The sequence below is a fragment of the Festucalex cinctus genome, chromosome 1 (genome assembly GCF_051991245.1).
Source record: "Festucalex cinctus isolate MCC-2025b chromosome 1, RoL_Fcin_1.0, whole genome shotgun sequence".
NCBI lineage: Eukaryota > Metazoa > Chordata > Actinopteri > Syngnathiformes > Syngnathidae > Festucalex > Festucalex cinctus.
In genome coordinates this window covers 38861160-38882723 of record NC_135411.1, presented here as the reverse complement: position 1 = coordinate 38882723, position 21564 = coordinate 38861160, and the positions used below count along the sequence as shown (strand labels likewise).

Sequence of the window (21564 nt, the reverse complement as noted above, 5' to 3'; positions counted from 1 at the left end):
ATGTCCTCGCACAAAAAGAGTTAATTCAATCGTATGCACTGGGTGGGAGATATTCACGTTTAAAAAGGTCCACTACATAGGACAAATTTGAATTGCTGGTAGTAAGGAGGATACAGATGTTCCCAACCTTTACATGGACGACATGGAAAGGAGAGCTCTGAACTGTCATTGCTACAGATGATACGTGTTACAATCAGAAGCCAACAAGTGCAAGTCTTCACCGAGCACAGTAACCCCGGATTTACACCGGTTGCGGTTGCGGTGCGGTTGCGGTGCAGTTGCGGTGCGTTCCGGCGACGCAAGCAATTAGATTCCATTCATTCGAATGGTGCAGTTTACACCGCTTGCGGGTGCGTTGCGTGTCGACTGCGTCTCAGCTGCGGCGTGCCGCAGGCCTTCCGCAAGGATAGACCTATTTTCTATTTTTGCCGGACGCCGCAGCGGTAGGCCTCCGGCAAATGGCAAGCTAGCACAAAACACATCGATACGGGACAGGAAGACCGACGCAGTTTCGAAATAAATTTCCGGTTACCTTTCAAGATAAAACACTCGCCAGCTCCTATTTCGCAAGCATGTCAGCAAAACGTGACGTGGGCGTAGACGGGCCTGGAGTTAACGTGCAAGGTGCTCATTCACGGTTTAGACACCAGTGAACATGGACGAGGAGAGGTTTATATTGAAGGTAGAAAGCCACAAAATAATAAAAGTCCACCTCTCTTTCTGCTTCTCTGTTGAGCACAGACTTTCTGTGTGTTTGTCGTTGTTTTTAATGTCACATGACCGCGCGGTCACGCGAGACACGGCGGGAAGTGGTCGGCGACGGAGCTGCCGGACCGCAGCTGTGCGGAGCCGGTGTGGATTGGCCAAAAAATTGACGAGTCCGGAGCACGCAGTCAAGACGCGCCGCACCGCAGCCGCACCGCAACCGCAACCGGTGTAAACCCGGGGTTACTCAGTCAAAAAAAAAAAAAAAAACTGCTAGGTGACCACATTGTGTTAGTGAATCATCCTCGTGACTGTTCTACTGATGAAGGATCGTCTGACTTTTGTTTAAGATACGTCACATCTGTGCCGCTTGTGGCAGATTTTAGACTAGTTGAAGACAGGTCTAAATTGTGGCATTGATGACGGTTTAGTGGATTTGATCGAGAAGCAGACAGACAGATTCTGAGCTCCCCGGACATGTGTGGTGCATATCATTTATTATTTCATTCCTTTATATATAACAACTGTGTGGGACAATCCCTCTGAATCATTGTAGAAATCAATTCATTGAATGAATTATTATCATTAAATGACACCGCCCAACAAAGCAGCACAACTATGAGTGGTGGCAGAGGGGCAGTGGTTGTCACACCAGGGGTGGACGGCGGTCTCCAAGCATCCATCCACAGTGGCCAACTTTTCATTATCCAGGAGCTGAGCTGGGAGCCGCTTCGATTGGCCGTGAGTGGGCTGCATTCCCTCCCACAGCTGTGCAAAAACCCTCATCTACCAGCACTAGTCTGGGAAATAAGTCAAAAGAAAGAAACAGAAAAGAAAGTTAAACTGTGCTTTGCGCTGCAAAAGAAAATAGGGCCCATAGTGCAGATGCAGCGACCGTAGCCCCTTCAAACAGAACAGTCCAAAGGTGGCAGACTAGTTTGACTAGTTCCAAACCACATTACTGTTTGAAGTTTGCCACACCAAACAGTTATTTGACAGTCAATTTGGAGTAAGCAGTCAAGAACATAACATTCAGCAAGTCCAAACAAAATGGTTTATTTTATTCCATAGAATAATCCCTCCTCGTGGATTGAGGAGATGAGCGTGTGGGCCGATGAGGCCTCCAGTAGGTTAATGATTACATCGGTTGTGTCGACCACAGTTTAGTGTCGTTCTCTCGTTCTACCTCAGTGAGCACAATTGAACTGAGCTTCAGCAGCAATGTCAGGGAAGCGCGTGTGCGTGTCCGACTTTGAGGTGGAAGCCAGGAAGGTTCTTCCGAAAGCCGTCTACGACTACTACAGCTCTGGAGCCGAGGAGCAGGTCACGCTGGCTGACAATGTGGCGGCCTTCAAGAGGTACGCCGCACACCCAATGATGACATTAATTTTAAAATTTTTTTTTAAACTTTTACATACTATGGAACTTTTCAGACTCACATTTATATCTATGGGCAATTTGAAATTTAATTCATCTAAAATTTTATTGTAATACGGATTGATGTCTTCAGGTGGTAGTGAAGAATGTTTGTCTTTATTTTTCATTTTTATTTATGGATTTCATACTTTTAAGAGAGGTGAAAGGGGGCAGAAAGAAGTAAAACTTCAACAAAATGAATGACAGTTATGGTCAAGGTACATTTACAAATATGACAGTTTTACAAAATTAAACAAATAAAGTAAATATCATAATTAAATGACACGTTTGTGTATTTTTTTTAAAAATATTTGTGCTTTATTACATTTATTGAAGATAGAAATGGACTGAGATGTTTTGATTTTACAATCAAGCTTGTTCCACAGACTGACCTCTGGTTTGAAATACATCTTTTGTTCTGTACTTTCGTTTAGAAAAAAATAAATAAATCATTTCTTCTTAATTGGTACTCACTTTCTCTTTTATAAGTGGCACATATGTATATATATATATATATATATATATATATATATATATATATATATATATATATATATATATATATATATGAGGGGTGTTAAAAAAATCGATTCTGCGATATATCGCGATACTACATCGCGCGATTCTCGAATCGATTCAATAAAAAAAATCGATTTTTTTTTTTTTTTTTTTTTTTTAAGAGCTCAGAATTGTTCATTCGGTAGTCTTATCATCATTGCCTTTTTTTTTCTTTTTTTTTTGTGTGTGTGTGTGAATCGATTTTTAAACTTCCATTTTTAATGGAAAAATATTCAACAAAACGTCTGACTTCGGGTTAGGATTCACACCTTGAGCATGGAAGAATGTTATATGAACGGAACATTAAGCCTTAATATTTGATTTTAATGCTGTTCAAACATGAAACAGATTACAACCTCTATAAGACTGAAATTTCAGATAAATAAATAATACATTTTCATATAAATCTTACACTCTACAAGCTTACTGATTAGTATTTTCTAAATTTGAATGAAAAAAAATCGCAACAATCGACTTATAAATTCGTATCGGGATTAATCGGTATCGAATCGAATCGTGACCTGTGAATCGTGATACGAATCGAATCGTCAGGTACTAGGCAATTCACACCCCTAATATATATATATATATATATATATATATATATATATATATATATATATATATATATATATATATATATATATATATATGTACACACACACACACGCACACACACACCCCCACAGGTTCTATCCTGACCTTGTGTTCGAAAATGTATCGGACCACTGACCATGCATTTTATTTTACTGCATCATGATGATAATGCTCAGTTTTGATTGGCATTTGTGCAGTTGTAGTTTGATCTCAACCATAGATTTTTAAACTATCAAAAAAACAAAAAAAACTTGGATGTGAAAACTAGTTGTCTCTCCAGGCAACAGAACACAGTGAACATAGCAAAACGTGACCTTATGTAAAAGGGCAAGGGAACACCTTGGGGATGTCCAAAGTGACCAAAAGAGGCCAATCGGGGTCAGTCTGGCACGCTAAACACATGAGTGAGGTAAAGACTCACTCACTTGACCAGCTGAGATGAATGAAGGTTACAGGACTTACTCTGCTGGAGAAAAGTCAGATAGTTCTGGATGTGTTCCGCTGGAGTGTCAGGTGATTGGTGCAACAATGGTGGAGCGATGAGCAGCTGCTGACTTGCATGATGTTGCGGGCAAGTCAACAGCAAATCCACAGCCCACCGCTGCTGTTTTTACGCTGGCTAGTTAGTATTTTTTCATCCTGGTACCTTTGTTTGATTTTTTTTTGTTTTTTTTGTTTGTTTTTTGGGGGGTTTTTTGAGAGAGAGAGAGAGAGAGAGAGTATAACTTATTCCTTTCTTGACTTGCCGGCTTTCCTGCATTTAAGTCCATCTGCTATTTGCCTGCACTAGCTCTGATTTTCATTTCTTTGGCTTCTCCTCTCCGCGCTTAGTCCACCTGATTTCCACCTCAATGAGCCCCGACTGTGATATGTCCTTCAGACAGCGTCAACAGAAAAGAGACGAATGTTTTTATATTTGATTGTGCAGGTACCGCATGTTGTGGCTGGTGAAAATAATGGTACTGTTTGGGTGCCAAATATAGGACTTTCATTTTATTCAGATCTGCACTGGAAAAAAACATTCCGTTGTTTTTACGGGGAAAAGCCGGCAGCTGTGAAATTCTGTAAAAAATAAAAATAAAAAAAAATACAGTGGAAATGTAAACAATGTTACAGAACAACTTGTTTGTTTTACGGGTATTGGATGTACAATAAACAGTAATTGCTTCTGAATTTTACTGGGATTCAATGTGCAATAAACAGAAACTGCATGTAACAAAATAGCATACAAGCAGCATGTTCTTGGAAATGGTACTTCATTTTTATAGCGCTTTACTACCGTACAAAGCCCTCAAAGTGCGCTGTGTTTAAATTTTAACTACTCATTTCACAGTTAAAAACAAAAACAGCTGGACTTAGATTTCCTTACTCATGGATCTTTAACAACGTCACACTGCACTGGTATAGAATCACCAACCTCAGGGGTGCAAGCCAACCACACTACCACTGACCCATTCTAAGGTGTTGTTGTCTTGCTGTTGAATCTACAAATTTAATTTGTCTTTTTTTTTTCTTTTTTCTTTTATTTATTTATTTATTTAAACAATTATTCTGGTAACCACAGCTTCCAGGTTTTGTTCTGTAGAAAACAAACATTTTTTTTTTTTTTTTACACATGGTTTTACTGTAAATCTTAATATTCGTATCTGTATTAATTTGTAAAATAAATGCTTGCTTCTTTTGGCATAAAAAACATGTACTAAATTACCTACCGACAAAAAAAAGTGTTATTTTAACACTCAAAGGATGTAATTTTAACTGTTTTGCAGTTTATCTGTGTTTAAATTACACTCGTTTGTGAATCACCCCCCCCCCCCCCCCCCAAAAAAAAACAAAACAAAAAAAAACACACAATCTTTTTATAGCATTTTCTTACTGTCAAAGCAACAGTTGTGTTTGGTTCAAAGTTTTACAATATATTAATGTAAATTACACAATTATTCATTGTTTTTGTATTTACAGTTTTTTAACTCAGGATTTTACAGAAATTCACTGTTAATTCTACAGACATTTTTTACAATGTGCCCCCCCCCCCCCCCCCCAATATACATAATGAATATATTTTATCGAAACTAATCAAATGATTAAATATGGAGGCCAACAGTGTGCCTAATCAAACAAACTTACTCAGAGGGAGAGCACTGAGGTGAATAAACAGTATGTGAGCATACATACATGTAATCACCGTTTTATCACTTTTCCATTGTTTGGACAAACACACAATGATATGAAGTTAGCTCATGATAATGGTTAAACATACAGCCTGGAGACACATCTGTTTTCCACACATTAAAGACACACATCAAGAAGGGGTGAGTGCATGCGCCATTATTATTATTATTATTATTATTATTATTATTATTATTATTATTGTATTTTTTTTTCATTTATTATTATTATTATTATTATTATTATTATTATTATTATTATTATTATTATTATTAACACAGTGATCCATGTGATTGTAGGTGGCGCCTGATCCCTCGGGTATTGAGGGACGTGTCTTCTGTGGATCTGAGTGTATCAGTGTTGGGCCACAAGCTCAACATGCCCCTGTGCGTTGCAGCCACCGCCATGCAGAGGATGGCTCATCCAGATGGCGAGACGGCCACTGCAAGAGGTAAGAGGTACACACACGCACATTCAATCATCGTGCTAGAGCCTATATGCAGTAGAGGGTTCATTTCTATGTGCTAACTGGCGGTCTCAAATGGTATCGCCATGTTGAAGTTCCCCAGAAGGCAATTCATTAGTCATAAAATTAATAACAATGATTCAAAGAGGGAAATCTAAATGAAATACAATGCAATGGGATGACACTACACCACAAACCAAAAAGGTTTATAGTTGCTTATTGATGCCACAAGAGGGCAGCAAAGAACTGGTTTTACCTAAATGAGAATCCTCAAGAATAATTCCACTGACGCAAACAATCCGAATTGTATTTCTCCCCAGCATGCCGAGCAGTGGGGACGGGGATGATGTTGAGCTCATGGGCCACCTCCACAATTGAGGAAGTGATGTCAGCGATGACGACCTCGCCAGGTGTGGGTGGTGTGCTGTGGTTACAGCTCTACATCTACAAGGACCGTGAGCTCACTCTCTCGCTGGTGCGCCGAGCAGAGGAGGCGGGCTACACGGCCATCTTCGTTACCGTGGATACGCCCTACTTGGGGAGGAGGCTGGAGGACATGCGGAATTGCTTTAAACTGCCCTCACATCTGAGGTGGGACTTGGAAAACTGTTTGTCCTACTAACGAGGACAACGGGAAAAAAACTAGTACATGAACTTTAAGCAAGATATGTCGAATAAATGCCGAAAGGGCCTTCCTCAGACGAACTCTTCATCATGCTTCCCCTCATTCATGTCTATGTTTATCCATGTTCCAGATTGTCAAACTTCTCAACAGACTCCTTGGCTTTCTCGGAGGGGGACTATGGCAGTGACAGTGGCTTGGCTGTTTATGTGGCAAAAGCCATCGATCCCACTCTCTGCTGGGATGACATCACCTGGCTCAAGAAAAACACACACCTGCCTGTGATTGTGAAAGGAGTGCTAACTGGTATGCGTACACGCAACATATAGTCACTTTCAAGGCTGTTTTTTGGACCAGACGTAAAGTGACATAACCACACGTGCGTGTTCAGGCGAAGATGCTGCCAAGGCCGTGAATTATGGCGTTGATGGTATTTTGGTGTCCAACCACGGGGCTAGACAACTGGATGGGGTCCCTGCCACGGTTTGTTTGTGTTGTGTGTATTGTAATTATTATTATGTATGTATTTGCACCACAGTTTTATAATCGACTGCTGCCATGTTCTAGTTTTTGTCATATTTATAAGTGCCCTGGATAAATAAATAACACATTGAAGACATTTTAAATTCAGTTCTGTGCCTTGTTCACGGTAAAAGAATAAAAAAATGTGGTCGTTATGTCAAACACGGGTCATTTAACATGATAATATCGTTGGAGCAGTACTTTAAAGAGGAATTCAAGCCTAATTTTTGTTCTGTGTACCACCACTAGTCGAAACAAATCCACCCATTTCTATCCATCATCTCAGAAGGCAGCCATTTTGCCACTTGATGTCAACTGAAAATGACATCACAGTTGCTCAGGCAGCGACCAATCACGGCTCAGCTTGCCACATCACATGACCAAACACAGAAAACAGGTGAGCCATGATTGGTCGCTGCCTGAGCAACTGTGATGTCATTTTCAGTTGATATTAAGTAACAAAATGGCCGCGCCCGAGATGGAATAAAAACGAGTGGATTCTGCTGCTTAATTCATATCCTTCCACTGATATATGCAGACACTTTTATCTTTTGTGTGTAGCTTGACGTGTTGGAGGAGGTTGTGGGGGCAGCAAACGGTCGCTGCGACGTCTACCTGGACGGCGGAGTGAGGCGAGGGACCGACATCCTGAAGGCGCTCGCCTTGGGAGCGAAGGCCGTCTTCGTCGGTCGGCCTGTGCTGTGGGGCCTCTCCTGTGAGGTGAGGAAAGTCAAGCGATGTAATCGTTGGGACTCATAATTCAAAGTTGATCTGCCCGGACACTTCATCGTTATGTTACTTTATAGTTGTGTGCAGTGCCTAATATTTGATTTAATGTTTATTTCAGGGAACTAGGTTATGCAACAAAATGGTTAGCTCCAGCCCTCTGGTGTGGATTTTGCATGTTGAACGTTTGATCAAATCTTCATGACCGCTTTACAAATCCCGGATCGTCTGCAAATTGTGTGATGTGATTGTTGGAATAATGAAAATGTGTTTGGAATATAAGTATACATTATTTCTGATGCTCAGGGGGAACAAGGTGTTATTGCAGTTCTGCAACTTCTTCAAGATGAGCTGAAACTAGCTATGGCCTTGGCCGGTAACAACACACACAAACGCACACACATGCACTCATGTAAAGCTCAAAATATGTAATCATTTGTTTTTGTGTGAGCAGGTTGTCGTTCCCTATCGGAGGTGAGCAGGTCCTTGGTCAGGAGAGTGGACGTCACGTCAAGAATTTAACAAGGCCCATGCATGAATTTGAAATACAGTCCAACCATTTTGGAAGTTGATCCTTGTTCATTTATGTGACTTTCCAACAACAATACAGAAGAACTGAATTAAAAACTTGAAATTAAAAATAAAAAATAAAATAAAAAAAGTTGCAGAAAATAATCATATTTTGGAGAAAGAAAAAAAAAAAGGCAGTTGGATTTTTTTTTTTTTTTGACTGACACCATTTATTTCATGAGCAAACCAAGGACGTAAACAAATAAATAATGTAACATCTCCAACCTAATGTTGCGTCATGTAGCAGCCACTGACGGTAGTTCTTCCAAATGCCTAATGGTCAACCCTCTATTGGGACGTTTGTCACAGAAACGTTCTTGAAGGCTAAAGTGTCTTTTTACACAAACTTCCTCAAACTTTGTAAGAGCACAGGGGGGGGCACATACTGTATGTATGCACAAATTGTAAATATGAACACCAAGATCTAGTCAAGCCACATACCTTGTACATTACATTTAAGTTGTTTGGAAGATTTTACACCAGATTTTGACGCTACAAGCTATCACTGTATTTTACTACGAAATAGGGAAGAGGAGGAAAGGATCAAGCCAAAGTGCGTTTTGGCTTTATTTCAGGTAGCAGGCGCTCGTAGGCTACTTTGGTTTACTACTTGTCGTCTATGGTCATGCCTCCAAGTGGGACACAAGAGTCAGGTAGGACGGGTGATGACGTGGATGAAGACGTTGGATCAGCCTCTGGACTCCAGAGAACTGCAAGGAGAGAGACAGAATGAGGAGTCATGGCACTAGTTGGGGAAACAGCTTTAAAGTATTTTTTTAAAGTACTGCAATAAGGTAATGTAATCTGTATCTGACTCGCTGCCATTAACTTTACCGCAGAATAATATGGGCGTGAGTAGTACCTTGACTTTTGAGTTAAAACTCATAATCATTTTAGTCAAATATCAGTTTCATTTTCTTCACTGAAATGAACTGAAATGCCATTATTCAGTTTGGGATGTTTTGCACTATTTTTTTTGTCACCTCACTTGAGCGGCAGCATACAGTACCTGACAACTACAGTACCTGCACACTGAAATTTTTAGCTGGCAACAAATAGAAAAAAATCAAACATAAAATAAATCGACCAAGTAATGGCTTGTATCTCAAAAAACGTTACGTCACCTTCACTCACTGTAAGGCAGACATTCTGTGGACACTTTCAAATTGAAGCAAATAATGATGAAGTTTCCCTTTCGATTGTAAACGAGCCGAAACCGAAATAACAGAGGCTCATTTGCTTCAAGGCACAATCAATACATGAACAATCATTCATCCTTAGCATGTGGCGAGCGGTCTCACGTGTAGCTGGTATGTTGCTGTCGCCTGCGGGCAGTCCTCATCTTCTCAAAGCGAGCTTCCATTTCCTCCAGCACCTTTGGTGTGTAGCGCACCACCAGCTTGACGGAAACCTGGGCGGCCTTCAGCAGCTCCACGGCTTTCTCGTGGTGCTCCCCCTCCACAGTCTGCACAGCCACAAACATGCTCTTGCTAGCTATTGCTAACATTCGACAGAGCTCATTTGTAGCGAAGGCTAAGCTTGACACAAGCATATTGCTCCCTGCATTTGTACATTTCAGCTGTTTCCTACCACGCCGTTGACAGACAGCAGCTGGTCTCCTCTCTTCAGCCCCCCCTGACGATCGGCCACCCCCGCGGGTATCACTCTGGAGATGTAGATGGGGGAATTCTGCTCTTTGCCCCCCATGATGTTGAAGCCCAGCCCCTCGTCCGTCTTAGGCAGCTCCACCACCCGTGGGTGCGCGTGGCCCTCGCTGGCTGCAAACGCTGCCACTGTGGCCTGGGCAGGTTGAAAAGAACAAAAACTCCTCACATTGTCAAAGAGGTCTCAAATAAAGATTGATTGGGAAAACAAAAAAACAAAACCAGTTGTACTACGACATAGCAGAGCGCATTGAAACCAAAAACATTCACACCACCACAGTGCCTCAGTTATTGAGCTAAACATATTTTCTTAACAATGACTGACTTTGAGGCTATCAGAACCAACAAAAACATGAATAAAACCGACAGCCGCCTATTAAAGGCCTATGCCATAGAAAATACAGTATGTGATGTCTAGTATTTAGTTAGCTTGTAATACCTTGGCTGTCGCCTGCGCTCGCACCTCTGGTCCTCCGACAATGTCTAGCGTCTCGTACAGCTGCTCGTATACCTGACAGAACACAGACGGATACTCAGTCTAAAAAAGATGGTGGAAATGCTGCAAAGTTTTAAGCAACAATGTGTATAACCCCTAGCAAAATGTATGGAATCACCTGTCTCGGACGAGCACTCGCTCAAATGTTTTATTCTGAAGATCAAACTCAGATAAAAAGCATGAAATAGTCGCAAGGTCATTCCAAAGTGCAACATCTTGGCTTTCAGAAACACTAAAAGAAATGAAGAAAAAAAACATTGTGCTGGTTAGTAAATGTTACTTTTATAGAGCAAGTGCAGGGAAATAAATATGGAATTACTCCATTCTGAGGAAAAAAATATGGAACCACTCCATTTTGATCAGAAAATAAAGACACTCAGTCAATTTCCTTTCCTTAATTGGGCACCTTCCTCAAATGACATCTGCTCGTTAGTCAGCGTTAAAACAGTGCAGTTATCACACCTTGGAGGGCTGCTGGATCAAGTGGATTGGCAAGAATCATGGCTCCAAATGTCTCTTGAGACCAAAGACAGGATTATCAAACTTCTTATAGAAGGTAGCACTACATGTATGGTTGCCAAAAATGTGGGCTGTCCACAGTCAGCTCTATCGAAGATCTGGACCAAGTACAAACAGCATGGGAAGGTTGTTAAAGTCAAGCGTGCTGGTAGACCAAGGAAGACATCTAAGCGTCAAGACAAACAACTAAAGGCCATATGTCTTGAAAACAGAAAATGCACAACAAGACAAATGAAGAAGAAATGGGAGGAAGTTGGAGTCAATGTATGTGACAGAAGTCTGCAAAATCGCTTCAAGGAAATGGGATTTACATACAGGAAAGCTAAAAGGAAACCATCATTGACGCTTAAACAAAAAAGAACAAGACTGCAATGGGCTAAGGAGAGGCAATCATGGACTGTGGATGACTGGATGAAGGTTCTCTTCAGTGATGAGTCACGAACCTGCATTGGACAAGGTGATGACGCTGGAACTTTTGTTTGGTGCCGTTCCACTGCGATTTACAAAGAGGACCGCCTAAAGAAAACATCCAAATTCCCACAGTCCTTGATGATATGGGGCTGCATGTCAGGCAAAGGCACTGGTATGGAGTTAAATTGGGGCCAAAAGTTTTGTACTTGAAAAAATAAAACTTGAAACTGAAAATTGTTGTGTTGATCTTGAATTTCACAAAATATAAAAAGGTATTCAAAATAAAAATAAGCATGTGAAAAGTTTTTTCGTGTCAAAATTAATTTTGATTCACTTCGGTCCTGCCTTTGAATAAATTATTTATTTTCATTTTTTGCTTCCATATATATTTTGACATTTGAGGTCTTATTTTTTTCAGTTGCATGTTTTTTTCTTTTCAGATTCATATCTTATTTTTTGGGTTTCAACACATTTTTTCAGTTTCAAAACTTTTTTTTTCACTTTCAAATCGTTTTTCACTTTCAGATCTTTTTTTTTCAGTTTCAAGTCTCTTTTTTTTAATTGAATTTGATTTTTGAAAACCGATCCTTCATTTTGAAAAGCGGACCTCTTTCTCCGTGAAAGCGTCTCTTCGAGCACACTAACGTAAATCCTACAAAAGGGCGAACAGAAAAAAATGAAGCGCGGCGGAGTTGACCGCGTAAAAACAAAAGGTGGCTAGCTTTACCTCAGTTGTTTACAAACGCAGTGCTTGCTTGTGGCCGATACTTCATGCTAACGTTAGCTCAGCTTTGACAAAGTCCCCCATTTATAATGCGTCACGGCAAAAAATATGTTGTCACAAAACAGCCCCTTACTGTTTGTTATGATTTTGCAACACTTGTTTAGCATGTCTCACCCGTGCATTCGGTTGTCCTGACGGCAACCGGCCGGACGCCAGCGGGAGAATACGATGCGTTCACAATGCCGACATCGACATCGGACATATTAGACGCTTAAACGTCGCTGTTGTACGGCAAACCTGGCACAACCTATTGCTGCTAGACCGTAATTGGTGCTCACTGCTCAGTACTGTCTAAAACAGACTTTGAAGTGGAATTTTGTCACTGGCATTAATTCATATGCTGCCAATCACACGAAAATGGGGTATATATGTTGAGTTAAGAGTTCTCTTAATTCCTACGTTCCCTGAAGGCACTGTCACTGGGGGGTGTTTCCAAAGCGCTTTTGTGCAGCTGTCACTCATGATTCCACGCCCCGCTCAGTTGTCACCACGCCCCCACGTAACATTCGGGCCAAAAGTCTGAAACTAAAAAAAAAAGATCTGAAAGTGAAAAAAAAAGTTTTGAAACTGAAAAATGTGTTGAAACCCAAAAAAATAAGATCTGAATCTGAAAAGAAAAAAAACATGCAACTGAAAAAAATAAGACCTCAAATGTCAAAATATATATGGAAGCAAAAAATGAAAATAAATAATTTATTCAAAGGCAGGACCGAAGTGAATCAAAATTAATTTTGACACGAAAAAACTTTTCACATGCTTATTTTTATTTTGAATACCTTTTTATATTTTGTGAAATTCAAGATCAACACAACAATTTTCAGTTTCAAGTTTTATTTTTTCAAGTACAAAACTTTTGGCCCCAATTTAACTCCATACACTGGGGAGATGGCTGTGGTTAAATCTTCAATAAATGCACAAGTTTACATTGACTTTTTGGACAGCTTTCTTATCCCTTCAATTTAAAAAAATGTTTGGGGATGATGAAATCATTTTCCAAGATGCCAAAGAGCAAAAACAGTTGAAAGGATTCCTTGGAGAAAGACGCATGCAGTCAATGTCATGGCCTGCAAACAGCCCAGATCTCAACCCAATTGAAAACCTGTGGTGGAAATTGAAAAAAAAAAGGTCTACGGCAAGGCTCTGCAAAGATGATCTGGCAACTGCAATCAAACAGAATTGGCACCAGATTGATGAAGAATACTGTTTGTCACTCATCAAGTTCATACCTCAGAGACTGCAAGCTGTCATAAAAGCCAGAGGTGGTGCTACTAAAAACTAGTCATGTGTTTTGATTGTTTTTCCTTCTTCTTTTTCTTCTGTTTTTCATGATTCCATATTTTTTTTCCTCAGAATGGAGTGGTTCATGTGTTTTTTTCCCAGCACTTCCTCTATAAAAGTAACATTGACTGACCAGCACAATGTTTTTTCTTCATTTCTTTTAGTGTTTCTGAAAGCCAAGATGTTGCACTTTGGAATGACCTCACAACTGTTTCATTCTTTTTATCTGAGTTTGATCTCCAGAATAAAACATTTGAGCGAGTGCCCGTCCAAGACTGGTGATTCCATACTTTTTGCTTGGGGTTGTATTACTTTGTTTGAATTAAGATAGTCAAAGAAATTGCAGCTTTCAAGTAGGGAGGATAACACCACTGACACGATGTACTGTATGTTTAAATTGATGCCTACTAAGCTGAGTAACAACTTTTGTCACCCCCAAAATGTCAGGAAATATATTTAAATGTTTGTTTGTTTTTAATTATATATATATATATATATATATATATATATATATATATATATATATATATATATATATATATATATATATATATATATATATATATATATATATATATATATATATATATATATATATATATATGACCTGGTTGGTTTTACACCTGGTTCGTACCCATTTTCCTCTACAGGACTGTCTCATAAAATTTGAATATTGTGATAAAGTCCATTATTTTCTGTAATGCAATTAAATAAGCAAAAACGCCATACATTCTGGATTCATTACAAATCAACTGAAATATTGCAAGCCTTTTATTGTTCTAATATGGCTGAATATGGCTTTTCTAACTTGGTCTGAGGAAATATTTTAATATTTTGAGATAGGATATTTGAGTTTTGTTTAAGCTGTAAGCCATAATCAGCAATATTAAAATCATAAAAGGCTTACAATATTTCAGTTGATTTGTAATGAATCCAGAATGTATGACATTTTTGCTTATTTAATTGCACTACAGAAAATAATGGACTTTATCACAATGTTGTAATTTTCTGAGACAGTCCTGTATAAATTGGTTCCAGCAACTAGCCAATTTGTACGTGCATCAGTTGGAAGAGACTGTAGTCTACAGTACAGTGGTATCAAAACATACGGCCTGCGGGCCAGATCAGGCCCACAAAGGGATTTGATCCAGCCCGCGAGATTAACTGGTAAAGAAAAAAAAAAGAAAGAAAAAAAAAGAATGTTAGACCAATTAATCAGACAGCCAAAATCTAAACATACAAATTTGTAATTTCACAAGCAATCCTCAGATGAGCAATACAACTTGTACGTGGAATTAACCTCGATGTCATTCTTTTTTATACAACCTAAAGTTATGGTTTGTTTAAAAAAAAAAATCTAAACATAGACCAACATAAATTAAACATAAACGTACTGAATACGACACACATTGAGCAACTGGTAACACAAACACAACACTTTTAAAAAAAAATAAGAAATGTTTAGTATTGTTAAGCTATTTAAAGATGTAATGTAATCTTTAATCTGTCGGACATGGCTCACCAGCACCTCCGACCTATATCTTGTAGTTGCATACTTTATTCAACATGGTCTTTATTACTGCTTGCTTGTGCACCGACCGTCAAATTATTTTTGAAGCTGTTATTTTAGCATAAAATTAATTCATAGGGATGTTTTCCATAGGGTGAAGTATAATTTGGGGATCTAAGGAGAACAGAAAGTGTTTCAATGAACAGAAAAATAAATAGATAGATGAATAAATAAATAAATAAATAAATAAATACAATTTGATAGCTTCATACCTCTCTGATGGCAGCACAAAACTTGCTCTGCAACACTCTCTGCAAGGCCTGCAATTTGGGAGGAGGCAATTCACCTCTGCGCTGCAGCCGATCCAACAGCTCAATCACCCTACACACATCTAACAGACACACACAAACACGCATACAAAGCTCGAGTGACTGGAACCGGTAATGAGTACAACACCCAGTGGAGCAAATGTCTCTTTAAACCAGCTTGCAAACTCAAACTAAAGGCGGCACAACTGCTATCGCTTAACTTAATCATGAATTTATCACTTCAGCAAATATTTTCTATTCTATTCATGATTAAAATTGTACTCATATGCAGTTATTCCCATCCTTTTTTTTTTTTTTTGTGACTTCCGTGAGTTATTATTTATTGTTGCTTAATATGAAAGAGAAAATTAAGTTTTGGAGGCTTGGAAGATTTGGAAATTTAAGAGTATGTTCCGTTAGATTTTCTGATAAAGGCTAAATGTAGGGATGTTCGATACCACTTTTTTTTTCAGACCGATACCGATACCGATACTCAGACCCTCAGTACTCACCGATACCGATACCAACTGCCGATACCAGTAGTACATTTTGACAAATAAAAAAAAATCACTAAAAGATATTTTTAAACAAATATATTTCCTTTAATTTTGACAGCACAGTCACTCTTCAATAGTCTTAACACTCAAAATAAAACACAAAAATGCTCTTTTAGTTTAAGATTCACAATTTTGAAGTATTTCCAAACCGGTGAGATTTTGGTGAAAAACTGCTGCAAGCTAGCGCCAGTTACAGGCAAGGAGGACTCACTTAACGTCTTCCCCCTCTGCCATCGGTCGCTTATATTCATCAGCGTCACGAGTACTCGAGTACTTGAAAAAAGGCTGGTATCGGCCCGATACTGATACCTGGTATCGGTACTCGCCCTTCCCTACCTAAATGTTACATTAAACAAAATGTAAACATGAAGGAGGGATGTTACTGAAAATAGCTGTTCATCTCAAATGTAGTGTTCTCAGCATTGAGCACACGTGCATAATTATATCAATTTCATGATCATAATATGAAAACAATTATATTAGGTTGGCTTTCAGGTCCGATCTTGCCTGGAGCATCCAGGTGGTCTAGAACCGCCCTTGACAGAGGTTTACTGTAAACGCTGGGTGGGCCTGTTTTAAGAAAGGAGGGTGGGAGGTACATTTGGCACTCTCTCAGTATTAAAACAAAATTGAGACCGTTTTATCCCCTTGACCTCGCAAGCACCATTCACTTGGGCTGCCGTCAAAGTCGTGAGTAACGGATTACAGTTCACGAGCGCAGTTTATCACGCAGCCAACTAATAACCCTTAAATTGCACCCATGGTTAACCGCACCCTGTCCACATTTACCTGTGACGTCAGTGACCAAGAATTGTGATATTCACACCTGTTTTGTACATGTCCTAATGGAACCAACCAGCGCACAGTTTTACAATTAAATAATATTAATTTGTTCATTACCATAAATCCTATGTGAAAATGAGGAATGTTTGTGTCGAATTTCCATATGTGTAACAAGTAAATACATATACGACAATTCATTAATCTATAATCCTGTAGTGTACAGTACAGTACCTCTTTCTAAGCAGAGCGGTTCCGCCATGGCCGCCATGTCTGCCTCCTTGCCTGGATGGTAGTAAGAGGACATCATCACTCGAGTGCCTGCCTGCTCGTTTGTCACTCAGTCTCGTTTTCACAGCATTGCCTGCTCCATCATTCGGCAGTCGTCAGACGGCGGACCGGGGACCGAGGATCAGCGGCGAAAGGACAAGAGACGCTCTTTACGAGGGGGGAAATCACTGACGGATGAGTGGCGACGTACACGGGGGCGTGGCGTCTGCGTACGTCGAAAAGCGACCTATCGTACATTTGCTACGCTAACCCTTGCAGCGATAACCGACTTTAAAGTCAGATTTTAAACACCGTTTAGAAAATGCATCTACATAATATGTAATATATATTACAATGCGACACTATGTCCGGCAGATGTCGCTGCAGTATAAAACACGCACACGCACACGCACAATCGGCGATTGGATTTGTGTTTATAGGTCGCTTGCACATGTCGTCACTTCCGCCTCGGATTTCTCGTAGTCGCCATGCTGGGTGGCCTCCATTTACGTAGCGATTCGGTCTAACACGTATCTATCACGTTTGTTTTCTGCGTTTAAAATGGTACATTGTTGCTGCATCGTTGGCTGTTCGAACAAAGCCAAGGGGGAAAATGGTCGGTCTTTTTTCCGAATTCCGAAAATAATTAGGAACCAGGGCCTGGAGACAGAGGAGTGCGGACTCCGGAGGGAAGTCGCTACTTTGGGCTCGTGTGTGCAGCGATCACTTTGTGAGCGGTAAGCTTGTTTACCTTTATTTAATGCATGAGGATTAATAACGTTTCGACCGCCCATATATGGGCAAGTTGCTTATGTTTTGGATTCATGAGCAAGCAAGTTCGGTTGTACAAGCTGGCTAGCGGACGTTAGCCGAAAGCTAACATCGAACATTTTCACCCAAGTAGTGCCAGTGCAAAGTGTTTACTGCTGAAATTGGATTGATTAGTCTTGGGCTTTTAATGCCGATAACATGTTTTTTGGTGGCAAAATGTAAACTTGGGGAAAAAAAAGAGACAGAAGGGGCTGATGCAAGAAAACAGACCCCCGGTAGCCTACACATCATGCTAAAGAACTTATTCACGGCCACCCTACTGCGGTAAAATAACCAGTCTTTCCATATTTTATTTGTTTATATATTTGTTTATTTTAACAGGTCGCCCTGCGCCCGTTTTTCTGTCCAATCATCCCGACTGGGCTCCAACATTAAAGTTGGGTCCCAAGTTACAACATCTATGTCTCAGCCCAGTCGGTGCCAAGATATGAACGTGCACAGGAGAGACAAGCAAAGAAAAGACGACTCGAAGTGGCAGAGATTGTTGCAGTTATGCAGCCAGATGGCTCCAGTAACCTGTACCCTCAAGTACTGCTGATATCATTGACTCTGGTATGCCACTCAGAATTCATTACATGATATATTGTATGCATGAGTGAATGTATGTGTTTATGTTTGTGTGTGTACACGCACCTTATATTTTAGAGACATTTGGAAGTGTTTATAGAAATAAGTATTTGCCTGTAGCAATGTTCATACATTAAAAAATGCAACAAAATATGTACATTTCTTTTACACTGACAAAAAAACTATACTACTTTACTATATTAAACCTATTACTGGAACCGTATTTTTTTGTGATTTTTTCTTTATTTTTTTCTTTAGGGATCTCATGCCACACCGACTTGATTGCCAATGACATGATGGAAACGAAGGCGAGCATCAAAGCATTGGAGGAGGACAACATGCGACTGTTTGTTTGGCGCTAATAAAGGCAGCGTTTATACAAATTCTATTGTTGGGTTTGTTTACAAAGCTATACATAATACAAATGACAGGATTTGACTCAATGTGCAATATGGTCCCTCTTCAAGTAATGGCATAAATCTCTATTATTTCTAAAAGCACAAAAAATGAAGTGAATAATGATTAGATGTAGTAATTTCAGGGTTAAAAATTGAACTGTTAATTAATGTAGTTTATTTTAGCACAGGTGCCTACCATCCTGAGATGACGGTATGATGTAATGTTGATGGGGTACGCAATGACTTTCATTATGCTGTGTACAGAGGAAAAAGTTGCTCTCTTTTAAATTTGTTTAATGTAAGACAAGTACCAGTACTGTGTTACAGTTTTCCCAATAATCCTTGTTTCACACTTGTCACAAAACCACTGTCCTTTTGGCAGTCTAGATTGGCACACTTCAAGTGATATCATTTGATTTTACAATCTGCTGCAGCACAAAAAACTACTTTATTCCGCATCTTTGAAGTACATGAGCAAGTGGTAGGTGACAGCGGCTGAGCAGGAACACTGGAAGTCCACTGCTGATCTAGTAAATGCTCTCCCGAGCAGTTCAGGTAAGGAGGGGACTTTGGGGGGGAAAAAAACTCTGGCTTTTCCAGCTGGCCAAAACGAGCGATCTGGGTGGACTCGCTCAATCACACTTTGTCCACACCACAAAGTCGCAGAAGTCCGTCCAGTTAAACTCATCTGTGCCTGAATCTGAAAATATGACAAACATTGTAATGAAAATATGAAACATAAAATTAAATAAGAAACTACAAAAAGTAAAGCCATACATACCTGGTAATACTATTGGTGTTGTCGTGACAAGTGATGGGAATTGTTGCCATCTGGCACCAGACAGAAATTGGGTGTTGTGACAGCCTCCTTAACCGTGAGATCATAAGAAAAGCTGTCAGTATGCTCAGTAGTTACCATGAACACGTTTTATTGTACTGGAAACTGAAACTAAAAATACGTCCTCTGAGAGTGGTTAACCTTAACCATTTAGAATAAGTTGATTAAGTAACATGTAACTAGTGAAAGGGTAGCATTAAATTTAATTAAGCCACGGGGAGGCTGTGCAGTTACTTTTTATTCTTATACGCTCTGCCATATTTGCCTGTTATAAAATGATTAGAAAAACCACATCAGGTAAAGCCAGCTGTGCATGTAAACACAATGATAACAGGAAGCCTGAGAACAAATCAACATTTTTGTGTGCAGAATTACCAACACCATGTGGTTTACTTACGTGCAACAGCAACAGTTTCTTCTGATGCGATGTTAAAGTTTACACTCTGTATCCACCCGCTTACAAAATAATTGTAAGCCTCCAGGGATTTGTTGGCGTGTTATGGAGCATGTTGTCAACACGAGGTAGGGAAAGATGTCCAGAGATGTCACATTTGGCCAGCAAGCTTTCTCCGTCAAAAAAAAAATCACCCTTGGTCAGGACGTAATTAGGATCAATCCCGCCACACAGAGACACCTTCTGCCTGTATCGTTGTTTTTGATCTTCCGGTAAATCGTGAAAATACTGCGAAAATTACATCAGGTTGATGAGCTCTACCGTGTAACTCGCGAGTGTACCTTGTGAACCGGCGGACACCCAATATGGCGCCCGAAGGAAAAACTCCCATGATGCATTACGATGTGCAAGCGACCTAAACCTCCCCCACCCCCAGTTTTTCATGGAAAAGGCATATGGATTGGGGAATGTTTGTCAGCGTTTGTTTTTTTGTTTTAAAGTTTTTTTTGTTTTTGTTTTTAAATTGTTTTCCTAAAGCATTTCAGTGGGCATCAAGTAGATTTTCGCCATTCAAAGGTAAGTCCGGTCCCAATCCAATCCTATCACTCGTGAAAGGACACGCTCCGCTCTTTGGGGTAGAAAGAAAAAAAAGAAAACACAGCTTGTGGATCATTTTAATTTGATTTGTGAGGATTACTTTGATTTCAAAGTGAGATGCAAAGTTGTTTAACAATCTGCCTGGTTTGTATGCACGTCACAGGCGAAATCTGTTCTCAAGCGTTGCATTGCAGAAATATTAGAAAAGCCCAGATGTTCTTAATTGTCCATTGTTAAGAGCTAAATTTAAGTCTAATATTGAACGCAATTTAATATTTATTGCTCTGATAAATTTGAATATTTTGCTAAATGTTTCATTACATTTTAATTGACTATTATAGTAATCATTCGCCCATTGCATTACAGTATTCTCAGTCTGTATGATGTATTTTTGAATTATTTTCCATATTGTTTTGCAGAATCCACCAACTGATGACAATTTCCCCCCGTTTCACAATTAAAAAATAACTTAATGGCTTTGCTAATTAATTAGCAAACGTTAGCTACAATAAGGTGATCGAGTGGTTAGCACGTCCGCCTCCCAGTTCTGAGGACTCCGGTTTGAGTCCAGGCTCCGGCCTTCCTGGGTGGAGTTTGCATGTTCTCCCCGTGTCCGCGTGGGTCTTCTCCGGGCATTCCGGCCTCCTCCCACATTGCAAAGACATGCATGGCAGGTTAATTGGGTGCTCTGAATTGTCCCTAGGTGTGCTTGTGAGTGTGGATGGTTGTTCGTCTCTCTGTGCCCTGTGATTGGTTGGCAACCAGTCCAGGGTGTCCCCCGCGTACTGCTCAGAGCCAGCTGAGATAGGCGCCAGCACCCCCCGCAACCCTTGTGAGGAATAAGCGGTCAAGAAAATGGATGGATGGTTACAATAATTTAATGAAGCCTACCACTGCTAGTTAGAACAAATCGTAATGCCTGCACATCAGCCTGTATATTTTCAATTGTTTTATTGAACAAACACATTTATACACTAGCTGCATGTCTACACTTGATTGGATAACGGCTTA

At 39.9% G+C, this 21564-nt stretch overlaps 2 protein-coding genes and 1 long non-coding RNA gene across 3 annotated transcripts; 2 read left to right on the top strand and 1 right to left on the bottom strand.

The window, feature by feature from the left end:
• The first annotated feature begins 1724 nt into the window (after positions 1-1724).
• On the top strand, positions 1725-8353 carry hao1 (hydroxyacid oxidase (glycolate oxidase) 1). Its single transcript, XM_077534740.1, has 8 exons — positions 1725-2063; positions 5745-5896; positions 6232-6502; positions 6667-6839; positions 6925-7016; positions 7617-7775; positions 8088-8157; positions 8236-8353. The coding sequence occupies exons 1-8, from the start codon at positions 1927-1929 to the stop codon at positions 8301-8303; spliced, it is 1122 nt and encodes a 373-aa protein (XP_077390866.1). The 5' UTR covers positions 1725-1926; the 3' UTR covers positions 8304-8353.
• Positions 8354-8538: 185 nt separating this feature from the next.
• On the bottom strand, positions 8539-17322 carry lin7b (lin-7 homolog B (C. elegans)). Its single transcript, XM_077534751.1, has 6 exons — positions 16893-17322; positions 15286-15404; positions 10455-10526; positions 9942-10151; positions 9653-9816; positions 8539-9061 (listed from the first exon to the last, which is right to left on the bottom strand). The coding sequence occupies exons 1-6, from the start codon at positions 16966-16968 to the stop codon at positions 9040-9042; spliced, it is 663 nt and encodes a 220-aa protein (XP_077390877.1). The 5' UTR covers positions 16969-17322; the 3' UTR covers positions 8539-9039.
• On the top strand, positions 16899-18709 carry LOC144027337 (uncharacterized). The gene is made up of 3 exons (XR_013285436.1): positions 16899-17665; positions 18081-18311; positions 18585-18709. It is a non-coding gene; the product is annotated as an uncharacterized LOC144027337 (long non-coding RNA).
• Positions 18710-21564: the final 2855 nt, after the last annotated feature.